The 23169-nt window shown below is 39.1% G+C and overlaps 1 protein-coding gene across 1 annotated transcript in view; it reads left to right on the plus strand.

Annotated features, from left to right (window-relative positions):
- BPTF (bromodomain PHD finger transcription factor) overlaps window positions 1-23169 on the plus strand; it is a 137107-nt gene that overhangs the window by 61665 nt on the left and 52273 nt on the right. Inside the window, exons 6-11 of the mRNA XM_017542842.2 lie at window positions 2812-3000; window positions 8161-8351; window positions 10300-10655; window positions 10959-11090; window positions 21096-21225; window positions 21999-22137. Coding sequence (XP_017398331.1) covers window positions 2812-3000; window positions 8161-8351; window positions 10300-10655; window positions 10959-11090; window positions 21096-21225; window positions 21999-22137 — 1137 coding nt within the window. The remainder of the gene's footprint in view (window positions 1-2811; window positions 3001-8160; window positions 8352-10299; window positions 10656-10958; window positions 11091-21095; window positions 21226-21998; window positions 22138-23169) is intronic.

The raw sequence follows: 23169 nt of genomic DNA on the forward strand, positions 1-23169 counted from the left end.
AAAAAAAAAAAGAAAAAAAAAAAAAGATGATAATAATCCTTTATGTAGTTATATGCACAGCTTGATACACAGTTCATTTGTTTCAGTTTATTTTCTTTTTTTAGGGATTGCATTTCTTTAATAACTTTAAGTTTTGAAAATGTAGAACATTTACATTATTATGAATTCAAAACTATGTAACTGGAGATATTCAGAGAATTTTCACTTTCATTCTTTCTCTAGGTAATGGTGTCTTTCTTTTCGCTTATAAGTAGCCATTTTTATTGGTTTTTGGTTATTCTTCAATGTTTCTTGTTTTGTTTTGTTTTGTTTTTGAGACAGTCACAGGCTGGAGTACAGTGGCATGGTCTCAACTCATTACAGCCTCTCTTGAGTTCAAGCAATTCTCCTGCCTCAGCCTTCCGAGTAGCTGGGATTACAGGCACCTGCCACTGGGTCCAGCTAGTTTTTGTGTTTTTAATAGAAACGGAGTTTCACCATCTTGACTAGGCTGGTCTTGAACTCGTGAGCCTGTTATTCACCTGCCTCGGCCTCCCAAAGTGCTGGGATTACAGGCATGAGCCATCGTGCCTAGTTAGTTTTGTTTTTTTTAATAAATAAAAGCAAAATCTGTTTATAAATTTGTATTTCCTCACCTTCTCATACAAAAGGGAGCATAAGTATTTTTCTACACCTTGCTTTTAACATTTAATCTTGGAGATCATTTGATGTGAACATAGTGATCATCCTCAGTTCTTTCTACAGTGCATTGTATTTCATTGTGTATACCATCTTTTATCAACCAGATGGGCATTGTCTTTTTTCTTTTTTTTTTTTTGGAAACAGAGTCTCAGTCTGTCACCCAGGCTGAAGTACAGTGATGCGATCTCAGCTCACTGTGATCTCTGCCTTCCAGGTTCAAGGGATTCTTCTACCTCAGCCTCCTGAGTGGCTGGGATTACAGGCATGCACCACCACAATGGGCTAATTTTTGTATTTTTAGTAGAGATGGGGTTTCACCATGTTGGCCAGGCTGGTCTTGAACACCTGACCTCCGGTGATCCATCCACCTCAACCTCCCAAAGTGCTGGGATTACAGGTGGGAGCCACTGTGCCCACCCCCCGACCTGTTTTTTTAGACAAGGTCTCACTTTGTCACCCAGGCTGGAGTGCAGTGGCACAGTCACGACTCACTGAACCCTCTGCCCCTCCGGTTCAAGCGATCCTCCTGCCTCGACCTCCCAAGTACCTAGGACTAGAGGCACACACTACTATGCCTGGCTAATTTTTATATTTTTAGTAGAGATAGGGTTTCGCCATGTTGGCCAAGCTGGCCTTGAACACCTGACCTCAGGTGATCCGCCCACCTCAGCCTCCCAAAGTGCTGGGATTGCAGGTGTGAGCCATTGCTCCAGACCTTCATGAACATTTTCTTTATTTTTGGGTCTTTTACCATTTTAAATACTCCAATGAATAGCTCTATAGAGAAGTAATTTAGTATTTTTTTTTGTTTTAGTGTATTTTGGGCTGGATTTCTAGACATGGGATTGCTATGTTAAGTAAATGCATGTGTAATTTTCCCTTCGTGTATTATGAAACTTGGATTTTTGCCAGTCTGATAACTGAGAATAGTTTCTTCGTATAGTTTTATTTTACTTTCTCTTAGTTTCAGCTAGGCTTGTTTCCATATGCCTAAAGGCCATTTTCTTTTGTGACTGTTCACATATTTTCCCATATTTTTATCAAGTTGTTGGGTTTTTTCCTGAAACCCGACATTATACTTTAGAGATAGTTACTGTAGTAGACTGTCAACCAATTTTTACTTTAGGTGATTTGAAGAGTATCTTGTCAGTGGCAAAAACAAATGCAGAAGAAGCTTCTTAATTTCTGAACTACCATAGAAAGACAAGCTTTCTGCTCATGATAGTGATAATTTTTATATGCTTTTAAGACTATACTCTTTGTGATACTATTAAATTGTCCTTAGAATTTAATAATCACAGCTGGGGGTGGTGGCTCACACTTGTAATCCCAGCCACTTTGGGAGGCCGAGGCAGGCGAATCACCTGAGGTCAGGAGTTTGAGACCAGCCTGGCCAACATGGTGAATACCAAAAATACAAAAAAAAATTTATCCAGGTGTAGTGGTGTGCACTTGTAGTCCCAGCTACTCAGGAGGCTGAGGCAGGAGAATCTCTTGAACCTGGGAGGTGCAGTCTGCAGTCAGCCAAGATGGTGCCCCTGCACTCCAGCCTGTACAACAGAGTGAGACTCTGTCTTAAAAAGAAGAAGAAGTTAATAAGCACATTTAGGCATTACCTTCTAGTTAATTTCGGGGGCATAGTATTCAGGCAGAAAACTGTAGAGGTAAATAATCCTACTTAATTCTGTTTCTAATACTGTTTGAGTACTTTCGAAAAGTAAGACTATAAGCTTCAGATTTTGATTATTATCTCAGCAAAACCACCTCTGCAATATCTGGTGCACTGTAAGTTTTGAGAGATAGTCATATCACTTGGTTATTCTCCAAGGTATCCGAAAGATTGTCTGCCGTGTACTGGAGACTAAGGTGATAAGAGTCAGTGAGTTAGGGTTGGGCCTTCACCCCCCAACCCCAAAAAAGTCAGTGAGTTAATATCCTCGAAGACTTAAAAAAATAACTCATAGGGTGTTGCTTATCACTTTCTTTTACACATTGCATTACTCATACACGAACAGCTTTTCTTTTAAAAATACAGCTTTGTAATGAAATTCTAAAACAAATGTCTTTTCTGACAATTCGTCATTTTTCATGTGATTTCCAATTTAAAAATCAGATATTCTATTTTTCTAGAAGAACCTAACAAGACATGTGAGAGCAGTAACACTAGTGTTACCACTACCTCCATCCAGCCTAATCTGGAAAACAGTAACAGCAGCAGTGAACTAAATTCTTCCCAGAGTGAATCTGCTAAGGCAGCTGATGATCCTGAAAATGGAGAAAGAGAATCTCATACACCTGTCTCTATTCAAGAAGAGATAGGTAAGAATATACTTTATCCATTCCATTAAAGGGAGGTTTTTCTTTTTTTTTTCTTTATTATTATTTTTTAGTTTTAAATTTTTTTAATGAAAGGCTGGTGGGGGTGGGAAAATTTAGATGTTTGTTGCCTTTATTTTTTTAAACACAGATAGCACTTCCACTCAATGTTTTGTTTAAAAAATATACAAAAGCCACAGAACGGGGAAGAAAGATCCTTTTCATACTACCCTCCCCAAAGGTAACCACCATCTGTCAACAGTTTCGTGTGTAACATTTTAGATCTTTCTGCAGTTACATTTATGTATGTATGTGCATAAAGTTTTGGTGGGGGGCTTTGGGTGATTTTTTAGTTTTAGGTATTTTTTTAAACATAAACAGGATCATTCTGCATGTATTATTCTGCATCCTGATTTTTTAAACTCAGTGATACATGTAGAGAATCTTTTTCTGTAATGAATTGAATTCATTTTTTTTTTAACTGCTGCATGGTACCCCAGAGTATGGATGAACCATAATTCATCTACTATTTCTCTATTAATGGACATGTAGGTTGTTAACAGTTTTTCATTATTACAGATAGTGGTGTTTTTGAACATCCTTAACATGTATCTTTGTGTACTTGCACAGGTATTTCTGGCACTATTGAAATAGTAAGTGGACTTGCTGGTAGCTACATTTATAAAAACAGTGATGGCTACTACTTAATTGTATATCAAAGAGATTTATACAAGTAATTTAGATATAATCTGTTTCCTTATTCTCTCACTTAAATTCAACAATATCATTTCTCTTAACATTTTTGCCAGGGGTGAAAAGTATTTCATATAAAAATTTGCATATCCTTACTCATGTGGTTAAGTTTCTTACATGTGTTTGTTGAACTTCCTGTGAATTGCTTATTCATATCTTTTTCTCACTTCTTCCTAATGAGTTTTGTTATTTTTCCTTAATGAATTTTAGGAATGGGAATGCTGTATATATTATGGCTATTAATCTTCAATTTTATATATGTATATATTTGTATAGTAATTGCCTATTTTTGGCTCTGTGTTGTCATGCAGAAATTTTTACATTTTTATATAGTTAAATTTACGAATCTTTTTCTTTAGAGTTTCCCGGGATTTTGTGTTTTATTAAGGAGGGCTATCCCCATCCCAAGAATATACATACATTTTACAGTAATTCTTCATAATACTTCTATAACTTTGTTTTCAATCTGTTCAAAGTGTAATTTTCATTTGATCTGAGTTGGAAATCTGTTTTAATTAGGACTTTTTCAGTTACAAGTGACCAAACCAATTTAAAATAACTTAAGAGGGAATTTAATTAGCTCATAGAGTTGGGAAGTTCCAGCCATCATCAGGCATAACTGGACCCTCAGATATCGAACTCTTTGTTTTCCTCTCTTTCTCTCTCACCTTTCAGGTCCACATATATTTGTGTGTGTGAACCTCATTCTCTCCCAACACAGGCAGGCTTTTCCAATGTGGCAGGGAAGAAGGCACCAGCAAGTTGTATTTATACCTTTCCAAGGTCTATGACCCAAAGACAAGGCCCCTGCTTCTGCTCCAAATCAAAAGTCCTTGAGGAAGGAATTTGAGTGGCTTATCTTGGATCACATTCTTTCTACCCCTATGGCCAGGGTAGGCAGGGTAGTACGATTGATGCCTCCAGCAAAAGTATATGACTGGAGTTGGGTAGAAATGGTTTTCCCAGGAAAGAGGGATGCTGCAAAGATTATAGCATAGTAAATATCTCCATTCCATCCTTTGGTAGGTCAGCACATGTGTGTACTCACATTTGTTCTCATACGTAAAATTCAAAAATGGCTCTGCCTAATATAATGCAAAGATTTCACCCACAACTTAAAACTTTTTCAAAAATCTCTTTCCCACAGTTATATCCTGTCATTGTCTCTAGACCCAAATCTAGTATTTCTGTGTGTTGTACATTAATTTCGATAGATCTCGCTTATCTTGATCTCACAATTCATGAGCCACATTATCAATTTAACTGCTTATGACACTCATAAACATAGTGGAGGTGTTCTTTAATAAATCTGGATGCCATTGGTTTTCTGGGAGAATGGCTGTGGTTGAGAGATGAGAAGCATATGAGAAGATTCTCCTTCTGGAGGCCATTCTGTTTTAGCTGCCTGGTTCCTGCCAGATGTTATTGGGGTTGGGTTATTGTGGACTTCTGTAAGATTAAACAGTCATACATCCTTATTTGGCAGGTTTGGGTTATTTTTCTGACAGTAGCACTCACTTGTAGATTCCTGGATTCCCAGCTACTACTTAATGCGCAGAAACTTGCTTTAGTGTCTCTGAAGGTGAACACCCTCCATTTCCCTGGTTCAACTGTCGAGTAGGCCAGTAGTCCTAGCCCTCATGTGAAGAGTTTGTGTAGACTTCTGCCTCTGGTATCATTAAGCAATGAGTTGCAGAGGTTGATATAGATCTGTATCTTGCCATCAGGCTGTATCACAGGCTTCACTGCTTTATAATAGGAGGAATATGGCCTTTGGGCAGAGGGTGTTCAGTAAGGACCTCTGCCCTCAGCCTAGTTCTCTTTCTCCATTCCTTTAAGTCTTACCCCTGTGGTTGAATTTTCCCTTATTTGCACTACCTTTAGCAAGTGACAAAGGAATTGACTCTGAGCAGTATTGGACTGTTGGCTCTGAATTAGGAAGCTTTTTAAAAGCACTATGTCATTCTCTTTCTGTTTTCAGGAAATCTGACCTAGACCAAACGATGTCTAAAAAGTATCTATTATAGAACTTTATACATGGTCCCAAGAACTAACCACCATAGTTCAACATCTTGTCATAAAACTCCATCATCTGAAGGCCGGTTATGGTGCTCATGCCTGTAATCCCAGCACTTTGGGAGGCCAAGGCGGGTGCATCACCTTAGGTCAGGAGTTCGAGACCAGCCTAACCAACATGGTGAAACCCCGTCTCTACTACAAATAGAAAAAAATTAGCTGGGCATGGTGGCAGGTGCCCGTAATCCCAGCTACTTGGGAGGCTGAGGCAAGAGAATGGCTTGAACCTGGGAGGCAGAGGTTGCAGTGAGCCGAGATCATGCCTACTGCACTCCAGTCTCAGTGACAAGAGTGAAACTCCATCTCCAAAAAAGAAAAACAACTTGATGATCTGAGACCCAAAAGAAAATTGATAGTCTGACCAACTGCTTTGCTACCACACATCCAAAGTGACTTGCTTAGCAGCCTGGGATGGATGGCAAGATGCTCAGCACCCTCTCTCCATTTTGACTTACTATTTAAGGAGGGCAAAGAGATGTGTTCTTTCTTTTTAAAACAAAAATCTGTGGAATGTAAGATAATTTTAATTACCATACCTTAAAAAATAGGGGCTGGAAATTTGTAGACCTACTTTTGAATTGTATTTTCTCTATTTTCAAAACTAGTAGTATGATACTTTGGAGTCAAAAATCTTAAAATATTCTACTGGATTATTTAGACTTTACTGGTTTTGATAAAAATCCATCAGACTTGCTTGAAAGGGGAATTTTATTGACTTATAGTATTGGGAAGTCAAGCCTCAGGTAACTTATTGGATCTGGGGAGCCAAATGAGGTTATCGAGGCTACTTCTGAATTTTGCCTTTTCATATTTTTCTCTTTATTTCTTCTCCGTGATTGGCTTACTGCTTCCTGTTATTGACGATTTTCTCAATGTTATGGGAATAAAAGTGGCCAACTTCTGATTTACACCCTTCCTGCTTATTATTATCACAAAAAGCAAAGACCCTTTCTCCATCTCCAGATTTTAAAACGTGGAAAAAGATGCTTAAGAGGATTGAGCCAAATAGCCAGTCCTGGGACAGTCACTGTAGCCAGCTAGTGGTGTGCTTTGTCTGGCCATGCTGGGTCCTGATGCCCACTCCAAAGGGGCAACATACTTGATTTGCATCCCTGGCAGAATCATATGATTAAAATATGGCAAGGCAGCTGTGAGGGAAGCATCTCCCCAAAGGAAAGAAGGGGCATGGAACAGGTAAAATTAACAGATGTTTACGAAATGGTCTTAATTTTTTCCCCAAAATGCACAGCCAGTTTTCCCAATCCTAGTTTTTCTCTATTTACTTTTAATGCCATCTTCGTTATATATAATATAGTAAATTATCTGTCTTTTCATTTGCCAGTGCCACAGTGTCTTAATTTTTTTAAAGCTATAAATCAAAAAGGAAAAATCAGAGCTTATTCAACTGTCTGGTCAATAAAAATTGAACAGTGATGCAGTAGTTTTAGAATGTATACAAATTTTTCCAGCCTTGGGCAACATGGCAAAACCTCCTCCCTACAGAAAATACAAAAAATTAGCCCGGTATGGTGGTACATGCTATTTGGTTCCAGCTACTTGGAAGGCTGAGATGAGAGAATCACCTGAACCTGGGGGGGTTGAGACTGAGGTGAATTGAGATTGTGCCACTGCACTCCAGCCTGGGCAACAGACTGAGACCCTATCTCAAAAAAAAGGAAAAAAAAATTCAGCCAAAATGACGTTCATCAGTATATAAAAGCAGAAATTGCTCCTGGGCACTTCAGTTTGTCACTTTAAAAATTAAATTACTAGGAAAATGTTGAGAGGTCTTTATTAGATTATCAAAAACTAGTTTATTTTTAATATTGATCAGCATACACAAATAATTATCTGAATTCCCAAGTGGAAAATCCATGACATTTATGTTTATAAGCTCAAAACTCTTTGGTATTTAAACAAAATTTCAGTGGAAATCTTTCCAAAACTTACACCTTTTTATACAGAAATCCATATTGAATGTATATAAGACAACATTTTGTTAGTTTGCTTTTTGAGTTATTATTATGTTTGTTACTTGTATGTTTGTACCAGCCCTTCCTGTTTTCAAATAGATGAGCTTTGAAACAGATAACCTAGCATGTTTGAATTTTTTGTGGAATAATAGATGACTCACAGTAAAGTTATGATACATTTTCTTTTAAACAAAGGACTTAAGGATTAATGATACTTGCTTTGCCATTCAAGGGCTTTTTTTTTTTATCTGTTAACTTTGTGAATCTTACATATACACCAGATACAAGTTTTGGTGAAATAAGGTAGTTATAATTATTTACTTATTGTCAGCAATTGCTTTGTGGCCTTTTCATCTGACAATAGGTGACTTCAAATCGGAGAAGTCCAACGGGGAGCTAAGCGAATCTCCTGGAGCTGGAAAAGGAACATCTGGCTCAACTCGAATCATCACCAGATTGCGGAATCCAGATAGCAAACTTAGTCAGCTGAAGAGCCAGCAGGTAGCAGCTGCTGCCCATGAAGCAAATAAGTTATTTAAGGAGGGCAAAGAGGTGTGTTCTTTCTGTCTAAAACAAAAATCTGTGGAATGGGAGATAATTTTAATTACCATATTTTAAAAATAGGGCTGGAAATTTGTAGAAATTTGTAGACCTACTTTTGAATTGTATTTTCTCTATTTCCAAAACTGTAGTAGGTAACAAGGTTGAAACTATTAGGCTTCATAAATATAGTTGCGTACCCAAATTTCAGTCAAGGCATAAAAATGCTATGAACAGCTGATACACTTTCTTACTACACGATCAGTTTTATTCTACATATAATTCTAAAGAATTAAAGCCTTCTTTACACGTATCAGTAGGCTATTTTGGGTTTTATACTTTATTAAAGAACTGTAGATGATTCACTGTTCAGTTCTTGCTATGATCACTTCAGGTGAACCTGCAGCTAAAGGATGAGGCTTACCCATGGACAGCAGAAGGACTGTGGATAGGACAGCATGGGATCCCAGCTCTGATCATGAACAGTGGGATTAAAGATAGGACTCAGTATCTCTGCCCTTCAGCTAGCCATGGTGACAGGACATGGCCCCTCTGTATCTCCCAGATATGAGAATTATTTGCAGGGTAGATATATGCAAGAATAAATGATGTTCTTAACATCACAGCAGTTGCTTAAAAGCAATGGCTTTCATACTTCTTTTTGACTCTGACCCTCAGTCAGATACACATTTTTTCATAGCAGCCCAGTACACATACTCAAGAGCTTTGAAATAGTATTTTACTTTACTATGTGGGAAGCACTCTGATATTTTCTGTGCTAGCCTACTGCTTTACATTTTATTTTTTAAAAAGCTGAATAAGGCCGGGTGCCATCGCTTATGCCTATAATCCCAGTGCTTTGGGAGGCTGAAGCGGACACAGGTCAGGATTTCAAAACCACCCTGGCCAACATGGTGAAACCTTGTCTCTACTAAAAATACAAAAAATTAGCCGGGCATGGTAGCAGACACCTGTTATCGTAGCTACTTGGGAGACTGAGGCAGGAGAATTGCTTGAACCCGGCTTGCAGTGAGCTGAGACTGCACCACAGCACTCCAGCCTGGGCAACAGAGCGTGACTGTCTTAAAAAAAAAAAAAAAAAAAAAAACCTGAATAAGTCCCATTGTTTCTTTTCTTTTCTTTTCTTTGTCCCATTATTTCATAGTCCACTAAAGAGTTGGGATCAACTGTTTGAAAATATTATTTTGGAGTATCCATGGGGTCTTACACTATAGCTGGAATGATAAAAGGACCCAAAAGGGTGTTTTTAGGAGTATATTTTTGGTAGGATAGTACATGTGATAACCTTCATTTTCCTTTAAGTATATGTTATAAACTTGAAAAAATGGTAGGTGAGTAATTTATATGTATGATTTCATGTGTATATTTGAAATATTAATACATGAAAGTAGTCAATAATAGTATCTGACATGTAATAGGTACTTAATATGTGTTTTCTTTTTGCAAGCATATCTTGGTTGTTTAATTGTAAACAAGAAGCTTTAGCTTTTAACTTAGCTTTTAGACTTCAAAAGTTCTATCATAAAATTTAACTAGCCAGGCATGGTGGCTCACACCTATAATCTCAGCACTTTGGGAGGAGGCCAAGGCGGGTGGATCACGAGATTAGGAGATCAAGACCATCCTGGCCAACATGGTGAAACCCCGTCTCCACTAAAATACAAAAAAAGTAGCCATGTGTGGTAACATACATCTGTAGTCCCAGCTACTCAGGAGGCTGAGGCAGGGGAATTGCTTGAACCCAGGTGGCAGAGCATGCCAGGAGCCAAGATCATGGCACTGCACTACAGCCTGGGTGACAGAGCAAGACTCCATCTCAAAAAAAAAAAATGTAACTTAGTTTGAATGATTACTTTTAATTATTGAAAGATAGTTGATTAGATAAAATTTACATCTTTAATTGACATAAATAATGCAGTCTTTTTATTTTTTTGATCAGGTACTGGTAGTTAACTCTCAAGGAGAAATTTCACGGTTGAGCACCAAAAAGGAAGTCGTCATGAAAGGAAATATCAACAATTATTTTAAATTGGGTCAAGAAGGGAAGTATCGCGTCTACCACAATCAATACTCCACCAATTCATTTGCTTTGAATAAGCACCAGCACAGAGAAGATCATGATAAGAGAAGGCACCTTGCACATAAATTCTGTCTGACTCCAGCAGGAGAGTTCAAATGGAACGGTTCTGTCCATGGGTCCAAAGTTCTTACCATATCTACTCTGAGACTGACTATCACCCAATTAGAAAACAACATCCCTTCATCCTTTCTTCATCCCAATTGGGCATCACATAGGTAAAGGAAACTAAGGTTGATTTATTGATATAAATATACCAAATGTTTATAAAATGATGGTTATATTTGTGCACTTGAAAACGTCATTACCAATGTGTTAATGAAGTCAATGTGGTCAGCAGACAGGAAGTTAGAGGGATGAGTGTACTTCTAACTTACTGAACCAACACTACTATTTGGAAGGTCTCTAGGAAGCAGAGTCTTTATCCCTGGAATCAGATGGAGGCCAAAGTTACAACTATTGTGCTTTTAATTTAAGATCAATCTAGTGAAATAATTTATTTCATTGCTTCTGAAATACAGGGCAAATTGGATCAAGGCAGTTCAGATGTGTAGTAAACCCAGAGAATTTGCATTGGCTTTAGCCATTTTGGAGTGTGCAGTTAAACCAGTTGTGATGCTACCAATATGGCGAGAATCTTTAGGACATACCAGGTAAGTGAATTCTGAGCCTTGTAAATGATGAATATTGGACATCCTTTTAAAATACTAGCCTATTAATAATGAAATTTAATGTATTTAAGAGACCATATTAAGGACTTTACTTTTGGCCTCATTTTCTTCCTATGTAAGTTGTAAACATGAATGAATATTAGTTCTTTCTCTTTTTTTTTTTTGAGATGGCATCTTGCACTGTCTCCCAGGCTGGTATGCAGTGGTGCGATCTCAGCTTGCTGCAATCAGATGTAAATAAGATTCCTAGCATAGTGCCTAGAACATTCTAGAATAAATACTAAAAAATGTGAGTACTCTTTCTAGTCAATAAAAATGCTATTTACTTTAGAAAATATTTTAAATTTTCGCATACCAGATCTCTTTTGATCTTCATCACAATCCTGCATGGCAAATAAGAACTAATATTCATGGCCGGGCGCAGTGGCTCATGCCTGTAATATCAGCACTTTGGGAGGCTGAGGCGGGTAGATCACAAGGTCAGGAGTTCAAGACCAGCCTGGCCAACATTGTGAAACCCTGTTTCTACTAAAAACACAAAAAATTAGCCGGGCATGGTGCCTGTAATCCCTGTTACTTGGGAGGCTGTGACGAGAATCGCTTGAACCCAGGAGGTGGAGGTTGCAGTGAGCCAAGATCTCGACATTACACTCCAGTCTGGAGGACGAGAGCGGCTCATCCAGCCATCTCAAAAAAAAAAAGAAAGAAAATTTTGTGACTTGAATCTGCTTTTTACCCCAATAGACTTGCTTTGTAACTTTAGTCATTCAAAAGTTATTATTACAAAACTAATGTAAAGTTATGGCAAATAATGGAAAGAATCTTTAAGGGCATAAAGCAAAAAGTGAGAACTGTTTTATCTTCCCTGCCCCCGTCTTTTCTACAGAGCCTACTCCAAAGGCATATCCATATAGTTTTAAAAATACAAACACAAGCCAGGCACTGTGCCTCAACATCTGTTATCCCAGTAGCTAGGGAGACCAAGGTACTAAAAACACGAAAATTAGCTGGCTGTGGTAGCACATGCCTGTAATCCAGCTACTCAGGAGACTGAGGCAGGAGAATCGCTTGAACCTGGGAGGCAGAGGTTACAGTGAGCAGAGATTGCACCTCTGCACTCCAGCCTGCATGACAGGGCAAGACTCCATCTTTAAAAAAAGGAACATAATAAAATAAAATATAAAATAAATAATAAAATATATCACTTTCTACATCTATTTTATTTTATAACGTTTTTGAGAAAAGTAAATGTATGCCTACTAAATGGTTTTCATCTGCTAAAGGTATGGCTCCCAGTTTTCTTTGGTGTTTCCACTACATACCTTTTTTTTTTTTTTTTTGACACAGGGTCTCACTCTGTCGCCCAAGCTGGACTACAGTGGTACCATCAAGGATCACTGTAGCCTTGACCTCCCTGGGCTAAGGTTATCCTCCCATCTCAGCCTCCCGAGTAGTTACAGATGCATGCCACTGTGCCTGGCTAGTACTTGTATTTTTTATAGACACGGAGTCTCATTATGTTGCCCAGGCTGTTCTCGAACTCTGGGCTCAAGTGATCTGCCTGCCTTAGCCTACCAAAGTGCTGGGATTACAGGTATAACACATTTCTGATAAGAGAGCAATTAGTGCAGTGGTTGCTTTAACCATTTTAGAGAATGGTTTGACAAAAACAAAGTTAAAAATGCAATTCTTCTCCTTCCTGATAGGGAAGAGAAACTTTTACACTGTGCACATGAGAAGATACTGTAGCAGAGTGTTCCTTATAATATTATTTAATAATATATCATAATGATGAAATATGGAAACAATTCCTAAGCACTCATAATTAGACATGTTTAAATTGTGTTTTCATTTCATAATAGACTTACATAGCAGTGAAAAAAAATTAGAGCAGCAAGTGTCGAGAATCTCGTAAGTTTATAATAGAATGAAAACATTTGGAGGCAGTGGGAGGGGCACAGGGGTAGAATAATGAGGAAATAGAAACCCAGTTCCCCCCAGTGCACATATACCCCTTGAATCTAAAATAAAATAAAAAATTTGTAAAAGAGAAAACAGTTCCATCACTAAAAATACCTGAGGATAAATGTATATACTACATTTATATAGAGTTTAAAAGCATGTATGATAATACTATGTTACAGTATTGTTCAGGGATATAGACATTTGTAAAATTTTAAAGAAATGCAAGAGCTATGTACTTAAAATGTAAGAAATACACTTCTAAACAAATAAGAAATGCTCAAATATAAATCACAATGAAAACCAGAAAACATTTTGATCTGGATGTTCATGAAAGTACTACATATATTGAAATTTGTGAGATGCAATTAAAGACTTCTTAGGAGGAGTTGCTAGCCTTTAATGCTTTTATTAGAAAAGAAAAACTGCAAATTAATTAGCTAGGGGTACATCTCAAGGAGCCAACCCAAAGAAAGAAAGTATTAAAGACGAGCAGATGTGATGAAATAGAAAACAAACGTAACTTAGATGCCATTATGTTTTACAAGCCTCCGATAAGATTATCAAGGGGGGAATAATAATACAGCACAAATAACCAAAACCAAGAATTAAAAAAGAGACATACTAACCAATGTTTCTGATTCTCTTTTACTAGAACTGGAATTTTAAAGCCTTCACAGAGTTTACTAACATAGTATTCAGGTTTCCTACATCCACGGAGAAAGGGGTCCACCTAGGAGTGGAGCAAGATGGTAGAATAGAAGGCCCCAACTGATTGTGCCTCACCTTCCATTCCCACTGCCACAGAAGGGGGCCCACGGAGTTCCTTTTGGGTGGGGAGAAGGGTTGGGAAGGACGCCACACTGATCTCTGTCCTTAGTAGGGCAGATGCCACACTCTTAGGCAGGAAAAGGATTTCTGGTTATCACTGTACCTGTCAGTAAGGTGATGGCAGGACCAGATGATTTCATAACATTTTTCTTTAATTTCAGGAACCAGATAGTTCTATTTAAACTTTTCTATCAGAATACAAAAAGGAAGAAATTTTACAGATAATTGTTTATGTTACTAATTGTTATGAAACTTGATAATTGTTATGAAACTTGATAAATAATTATCAAACTTGATAAATAGAAATAGACAAATAGAAAAGTATGGTCCTGTCTCCTTTATTAATATTTATTATTAATAATTAATAGCAAATCAGTATGTCTATAAGAAATATCAAAATATTGGTATGCAGATATATTCAGGAGTAAATTTAAAGTATAAGAAACCATGGCTAAATTGGCTTCACCTTAGACACAGAAGACTTGTCCAGTACTAGCAGATTATTAATACTATACCATTTTAAGATGTCAGCCAGGCGTGGTGGCTGTCACCTGTAATCCCAGCACTTTAGGAGGCTGAGACGGGTGGATCACGAGGTCAGGAGTTCAAGACCAGCCTGGCCAAGATGGTAAAACCCAGTCTCTACTAAAAATACAAAAAAAGTTAGCGGGGCATGGTGGCTAGCACCTGTAATCCCAGCTACTTGGGAGGCTGAGGCAGGAGAATCGCTTGAACCCAGGAGGCGGAGATTGCAGTGAGCCGAGATCACACCGCTGCACTCTAGCCTGGGTGACAAAGCAGGACTCCCATCTCCAAAAAAAAAAAAAAAAAAGTCAGAGAAAGGCTGTGTGCATGGCTTATGCCTGTAATCCCAGCACTTTGGGAGGCCGAGACAAGTGGATCACTTGAGCCTGGTAGTTTTAGACCAGCCTGGCCAACATGGTGAAACCCCGTATCTACTAAAAATACAAAAATTAGCCAGGCAGGGTGGTGCATGCCTGTAGTCCCAGCTACTAGGCAGCTGAGGCAGGAGATTCGCTTGAACCCAGGAAGAAGAGGTTGCAATGAGCTGAGATCACACCACTGCATTCCAGCCTGGGCAACAGAGCAAGATGCTGTCTCAAAAAAGTCAAAGAAAGGAAACCTTTTGATCATCTCATTAGATAACAAGAAGGTATTTTGTCTAAGCTTGTTATTATTTATTTGTTTCTTTTAATTTTAAATTTTTTTGTAGAGATGGGGTATCCATATGTTACTCAGGCTGGTCTTAAACCTCTGACCTCAAGTGGTCCTCCCACCTTGGCCTCCCAAAGTGCTGGGATTACAGGTGTGAGCCACTGCACCTGGCCTATTTATTTGTTTTTGTAAAACTCTTAGATAAATAGGAATATATGAAGTTTTTTTTTTAAAGATGTATTTCAAAGCAAGTTATCATGCTTTTGGTGAAACCCTTGAAGCATTTCCAATAACATTCATGTGAAACAAAAAATATTCCCACTACTGGCCTGTCGAGGTGGCTCTCCCACCTGTAATTCCAGCACTTTGGGCAACCAAGGCAGGAGAATCACTTGAGGCCAGAAGCTGGAGGCTGCAGTGGGCCATAATTGCACCACTGCACTCCAGCATGGGCAACAGAGTGAGACCCTGTCTCAAAAATAATAAATAAAATTATTAACATTACATTTTAACATTTCCTAAATGTACCAGGAAATGCAATTTGCCAAGAGAAATAAAACATATAAATACTGACAAGATATAGACACAATTATTATATGCAGTTGATCTAATTAATTAACACACATAATTTTTTTCCACGCTGAACTGCACCAAAACTATGGCCAAAATTTTTAAAAATTGCAAACCCACAGGACAAGCAGAGCAACAGAAAATATACCACCTATAAAATTGCAGAAGCATTAATGCAGGTGGACAAATGGCAGCCTACCTAAGGAAGCCAATCCCGAGTCAGTGGGGAAAACAAACCTCAGAAGCCCCAAAAGCAGGAAGTACAGAGCCAGCCACTTTGGATGCTTGGCTGTAGTAGACCTGTTTTATGCTGTAGTCCCGCCAGATACCTTGATTGTGGTGAGCCCTGTATCTTCAGGGTTTGCTCATGATCTCACCCAGTGATTTTGCCAAAAGAGGTCTGTAAACTTTCCTGAAAGCTGAAGCCGGGCTGTGACCCAGAGACAAGTATATAGTTTCCTGGGAACCTTCTTTGATAGTAACAATATTGCTCTGTGCAGCTAGTTTTATACTTGATGCTGAGTTTTCAAAGGCCAAACTTCATACTATTTGGGATATACACACATAGGTTATAAAAGTATAAGGAAAAGCAAGGGAATGTTTAGCACAAAAGTAATGATTGCCAGGGAGTAGGACAAGCATCTGATATATTGCTTGTAGATAAAGTTCTGTTTCATAACCTGGTTGCATTTTACATATTTTTAAAAATTGTAATGAAACAAATGATTCCAGGAACAACGACAAAAACCTCAAACACCTGGGGGGGGGGAGAGAGAGAGAGAGTGTGCATGTGTGTGTGTGTGTGTGTTGAGACAGTCTCACTCTTCCACCTAGGCTGGAGTGCGGTGGCGCCATCTCAGCTTACTGCCACCTCCACCTCTCAGGTTCAAGTAATTCTTCTGCCTCAGCCTCCCGAGTAGCTGGGATTACAGACAGATGCTACCATGCCCGGCTAATTTTCGTATTTTTAGTAGAGACAGGGTTTTGCTGTGTTGGCCAGGGCTGGTCTCCAACTCCTGTCTTTAGGCAGTGATCCACCCTCCTTTACCTCCCAAAGTGCTGGGATTACAGGCATGAGCCACCACATTAGGCCAAATATAACAAGAAATATTCAAGGCCTTTGTAAAGCCATCTTTAGGCCAGGTGTGGTGGCACATGCCTATAATCCCAGCACTTTGGGGGGGTGAGGCAGGAGGATTGCTTGACCAGCCTGGGCAATATAGGGAGACTCTGTCTCTACCAATAAAAAATAATAATAATTAATTAATTAAAAAATTAAAAAGCAATCTTTAAAGCTTAACTAAAGACATGAAAGACACTTTGCATTGTGAACAAGATTTTCCATCCTGGGGCAGGGGACACTTGACCAAAATGATACTAATATTTGATCTAGAAAAGTTAATGTGCAAGAATACTGAGCACAGTAGCTCACGCCTGTAATCCCAACATTTTGAGAGGTCGAGGAGGGAGGATCAACTTGAAGCGAGGAGTTTGAGACCAGCCTGGGCAATATAGCAAGACCGTGTCTCTACAAAAAAATAAAAATTGGCCAGGAGTGGTGGTGTGCAACTGTAATGCCGGCTACTTGGGAAGCTGAGCCCAGAAGTTGGAGGAGGATTGCTTGAGTCCAAGAGTTCAAGGCTGTGGTGAGCTGTGATTGCACCACTGCACTACATCCTGGGCAACAGCAAAACAACCTGTCTTTAAAAAAAAGAAAAAAAAAGTTAATGTGTAAGAATAACCAAAAGGGGGGGAAAAAGATGTTAGTGGAAAAGGTACTAGATATGAGAGCACATTTTGGAGCTTCAGTAATTTGTTCTACAGAAAAAACAAATCAGTAGAGAATCTAAAAATAGACCTAAGTATGGGGCTTTAGCCATGGTAGCATTGCACATCACAAAGGGAAAGAGAGCATGTTTGGGAAAATATCACTTACATCTCTGCCTTAGCAAAAAATATTTAGATTGATGAAAAAATTTTTGAAACCCCAAAACCCTAAAAACAAAAGAAAACTTTAATAAGAAAGCGTGAATTAATTTATGTTTTTGTTGTGATACTTTCTTTTTAAACAGATAAAAAATCCAGATGCCATAGAGGAAAAAAGTGGATACATGTATTTAAAATTCTGAGTGGAAAAAATGTTATTATAATCAAACTCAAAAGACAGATGACAAACTGAGGAAAAACATTTGTACTACAAATGGAAAATTTTCTTAATTGACAAAGACCTTTTATAAATGAAAAGTACTAATAGTCTAATACAGACAAGACAAAGGATTTGAACAGGCATTTTGCAGAAAAATAAATATGAAAGGCCAGTAGACCTAAAAAATGATTACTTCTCTCATAATTGAAAACAATGGGATAGTATTTTTTACCTCTGAGTTTGACTAACGGTTTTAGAAGTTCAGTACTAACTCAGCATAAGTGAAGGGAAAAGAACACAGGGTGGCTTTACGATGGGTGGTAGTGTGGAGCTATGATTGCACTGTTCTACAAAGCAGTTTGACACCATATCTGTCAGCATTTTAAGTGCAAGAACTTTTGGACCCAGCCATCTCACCACAGGAGGATATAGAGGGCTACTCCCCAGGTTTACCAAGAATTACATAAAATGTTGTTTGTTATGGCTTTGACTGTGATAGCAAAACACCGCAAAACCCTGGGCACCATGGAGAGATTAGGAGTGGAGTTGAAGTTCAGTCCATTCTCCTGATCCGACTTAGTTGACCAAGGAGAAGTAGAAGGAAAATCTGCCACTGGCATACCCACCAGCGTGCTGCTCTGGGATAGGTAGCAGATTAGCTATAAAATGGCCTAACTGGCCTTGCTTCCTCCGCAAAGAGAAGCCTTTGTATTTGGTGATAAAAGGGACCTGTTTGCCTCATAGACACCAAGAACATAACTGAGCATCCAGCCCAGCTGTGAGCTCCTGGGGTGCCACCGCACTAGAGTTCTTCAGACAGTGCTCCATTCCTGGCCTCTGTCAGCGAAAATGGCCCAGTTGCCATGCTGGACCTGGCCTTTCAGAGGTGTCTAGAAGCCAAGCCCACAAAATCTCCGTGAGAAATCCTATACAGTCCTCCTGGCACAGTCACTCCCTACTTACTCTTGTAGCCTGAGACTGTCAGGTTATCCGCCATGCTGTGCCTCCAGAACTTGTTCTTCTCCTTAGTTCCAGGAGTGTTGGCAGAGGGATGGAATTTGAGTACGTTAGCTCCCAGTGAGGATCCACTCCCTTTCCCCTCCTCCCATCAGTTTATGAGAGACTATTAAGAGCCTTATGGAGAATGTTTGCTGCACCAGTTGTGTGCAGTGAATTAGGTATGAGCTCTCAGCCTGGGGGAGACTGTATTCTGGGGCCCTACAATCACAAGGACACAAAGCCTTCTTAAAAGTTGGGAGGGAGAGAAGAAGCAGGGAGAGAGATGGGGAGTTTTTGGTGGGGTAAAAGGAGGTAAAAAGACTGAAATCCCCTCCCACGTCTTTTCGGCATCACTATCCCAAGTTAACAAAAGGTCTCTATTCTTTCCACAGAGCTGTACATGAGAAATTGGCTGCACCTGGTTAGGGTGTGATAAAAGCAGTTCTTTTGCCATTGGCGCTCTTAGAGACAAGAGCTCCTTTCTTTGTAGGTTTTGCTTCATGTCTCTGTTTATGAGAAATATTTTGATTTATTAAAATTGAATCTAATCACCTAAATGTAGAGCTTTGCCACAGGCCTGGTCTTTACTGGTAGGTGCAGTGATTTCCTTTCCTGCCTGAGGAAGAGTGATGCCTGTGTCTCATGATTTAGGTCAATATGGGTTGACCTTCCTCATCCTTCCTCTCTCCAAAGTTGGGGCCTTATGGGCCCTTTTGTCTGTGGATGTAAGAAACCTGATTTCTGTTAATAGACCCTGTGAACACTTTAAAATCCCCAGTGCTTGTGAGAATCAGAAATATTGGTGGATAAAATAAACGTTTTTGGATTCTTTGGTCTTTGTTTTTAGAAAGGAAAAAACTCTGGAAACAAAGTATTCTTTAACAGTAACCTGGTGTAATAAATTATATTACATGCAGTATTCATGCAGTGGCATATTTTTTAATTCCTTAAAAAGATCTGTGTATTTTGATAAGGAAAGATCTTCTAAAGTAATTATCTATTGTTTAAAAACTGTAGTTGAGGGCCAGGCATGGTGGTTCATGCCTGTAATCCCAACACTTTGGGAGGCCAAGGCAGGTGGATCTCCTGAGGTAAGGGGTTCAAGACCAGCTTGACCAACATGGAGAAACCTGTTTCTACAAAAAATTACAAAATTAGCCAGGCGTGGTGGCGCATGCCTGTAATCCCAGCTACTTGGGAGGATGAGGCAGGAGAATTGCTTGAACCTGGGAGGCAGAGGTTGCAGTGAGCCAAGATCCCACCATTGCACTCCAGTCTGGGCAGCAAGAACAAAACTTCATCTAAAAAAACCAAAAACGGCCGGGCGCGGTGGCTCACGCCTGTAATCCCAACACTTTGGGAGGCCGAGGCGGGTGGATCACGAGGTCAAGAGATCGAGACCATCCTGGTCAACATAGTGAAACCCCGTCTCTACTAAAAATACAAAAAATCAGCTGGGCATGGTGGCTCATGCCTGTAATCCCAGCTACTCAGAAGGCTGAGGCAGGAGAATTGCCTGAACCCAGGAGGCGGAGGTTGCGGTGAGCCGAGATCGCGCCATTGCACTCCAGCCTGGGCAACAAGAGCGAAACTCCGTCTCAAAAAAAAAAAAATAAAATAAAAAAATAAAAAAAATTAAAAAACCAAAAACTGTAGTGGTGGGTTGACTATAAAATACATATATATGGCTGGGTACCCTGGCTCATGCCTGTAATCCCAGCACTTTGGGAGGCCAAGGTGGGTGGATCATGAGGTCAGGAGATGGAGACCATCCTGGCCAACATGGTGAAACCTTATCTCTACTAAAAATACAATAATTAGCCGGGCATGGTGGCACACGCCTGTAGTCCCAGCTACTCAGGAGGCTGAGCAAGGAAAATCACTTGAATCGAGGAGGCAGAGGCTGCAGTGAGCTGAGATTGCACCACTGCACTCCAGCCTGGGTGACAGAGCAAAACACTGTCTCAAGAAAAAAAAAAAAAAAAATTCATATGTGTGAATATATAATGGATTGTGTAAAGAGATACATAAATGTTGGTATATGCATGAAATGTTTTAGGAATAAATCATAATTGTTTCTTATGCGGAGGCATGGAAAGGATAGCATTTCTTGTTTTTGACTTTCTGTACCCTTTGCCTTTTCTTATTAAGGAATTGTACAACTAATTTCTGTCAGTTGTGGTTGTCTGTTTTGTAGGATTATAACCAAGTCTGCTTTGTCTTCCTAATTTTTCAGTATTGCATTTTATCTTTTCTGTTTATTCTTTTAGATTAACTTTGTCTTTCTATTCATGCACTCTTAGGTTACACCGGATGACATCAATTGAAAGAGAAGAAAAGGAGAAAGTCAAAAAAAAAGAGAAAAAACAGGAAGAGGAAGAAACAATGCAGCAAGCAACATGGGTCAAATACACATTTCCAGTGAAACACCAGGTAATTTTTATAACAACCCTTTAAAATAGTGTTAGCCATTTCTAAGACTTTTATTCTGAAACTTTGAATACTTAACTAATTTTATTTTACTTTTGGCATAGTCTTTTTATTTATTTTTTTTAGACAGAGTCTCGCTCTGTTGCCCACTAGAGTGCAGTGGCGCAATCTTGGCTCACTGCAGCCTCTGACTCCCAGGTTCAAATGATTTTCCTGCCTCTGCCTCCCGAGTAGCTGGGATAACAGGTGTGCACCACCACCCTTGGCTCATTTTTGTTTAGTAGAGACAGGTTTTCGTCATGTTGGCCAGGCAAGTCTTGAACTCCTGACCTCAGGTGATCCTGCTGCCTCGGTCTCCCAAAGTGCTAGGATTACAGGCGTGAGCCACTGCACTTGGTCTGCTTTTAACATGGTCTTTTAATTAATATATGAGGAATGAAGTACATCTTTCTGGCAAATTTATAAAGCACTGATTTATCTTAGTAGAATATATGAGGTTTATGAGGCCAGTTTAATTGTTATAAATTTAAAATTGTTACTGTAAAATTGTGTTAAATTTTAAATACTAAAAGGGAGTATTTTTTTTATCTTTATTCCCAGTGAAAATTAAATTGATTAGTAAATTTTTTTGTCCCGACTTGGAAAAACCTGGGAATGATTAGTAAATTATATTTGCCTGACTTTGACACTTGTTTGGTAAAAATGTATGAAACCACATGTGGTTTATAAGCATTGTCATTGTTATTGTTTAATCAAAATGTTTTCATTTACACCAGGTTTGGAAACAAAAAGGTGAAGAGTACAGAGTGACAGGATATGGTGGTTGGAGCTGGATTAGTAAAACTCACGTTTATAGGTTTGTTCCTAAATTGCCAGGCAATACTAATGTGAATTACAGAAAGTCATTAGAAGGAAGTAAGTAATTAAAATTACATTTCCTGCATAGTCATTTCTGCTTAATTTTTCTTATAAATTTGTAGTATATTGACTATATTTTAGATAAAAACACTTTTCTGAAATTTTTAATAGTATTGCAAAATTATCAGTGTAGTTTACTAAACCCCTAAAACTTTAAAAATTACCTTTATTCACAGGATTTTGATGTCTCCGATTTCCATTAAAGAAAGATCATAGAAAAAAAAAGAAAGTTCATAAAATGAAACTCGTTGTTTACAAGAGACCTCAGCCGCCTGATTATCTTTTTTCAAAATCTTAAGTTCAGGCCAGGCAGCCACGCGCAGTGGTTTGTGCCTGTAATCCTAGCACTTTGGGAGGCCAAGGCGGATGGATCACTTGGAGATCAGGAGTTCTAGACTACCCTGGCCAACATGGCGAAACTCCATCTCTACTAAAAATACAAAAATTCTCTGGGTGTGCTGGCACTTACCAGTGATCCCAACTACCTAGGAGACTTGAGGAGAATCACTTGAACCCAGGAGGTAGAGGTTACAGTTAGCTGATATTGCACCACTGCACTCCGGCCTGAGTGACAGAACGAAACTGTCTGAAAAAAAAAAAAAAAAATTCACACCAGACACAGTGGCTTATACCTATAATCCTAGTGCTTTAGGAGGCTTAGGCAGGAGGATCACTTGAGGCCAGGAGTTCAAGGCCAGCCTGGGCAACATAGCAAGACCCCAACTCTACAAAAAGATTTTAAAAATTAGGCAGGCACGTGGTCCCAGCTACGTGGGGGGGGAGCTGAGGCAGTAGGATTGCTTGAGGCCAAGAGTTTGAGGCGTCAGTGAGCCATAATTTGCTGTTGCATTGTAGCCTGGATGACAGAGCAAAACTTTATCTCTTAAAAAAAAAAAATCTTGGCCGGACGCGGTGGCTCAAGCCTGTAATCCCAGCACTTTGGGAGGCCGAGGCGGGTGGATCACGAGGTCAAGAGATCGAGACCATCCTGGTCAACATGGTGAAACCCCGTCTCTACTAAAAATACAA

This window comes from Cebus imitator, unplaced genomic scaffold (genome assembly GCF_001604975.1).
Source record: "Cebus imitator isolate Cc_AM_T3 unplaced genomic scaffold, Cebus_imitator-1.0 Scaffold148, whole genome shotgun sequence".
In the NCBI taxonomy this organism is placed as follows: Eukaryota; Metazoa; Chordata; class Mammalia; order Primates; family Cebidae; genus Cebus; species Cebus imitator.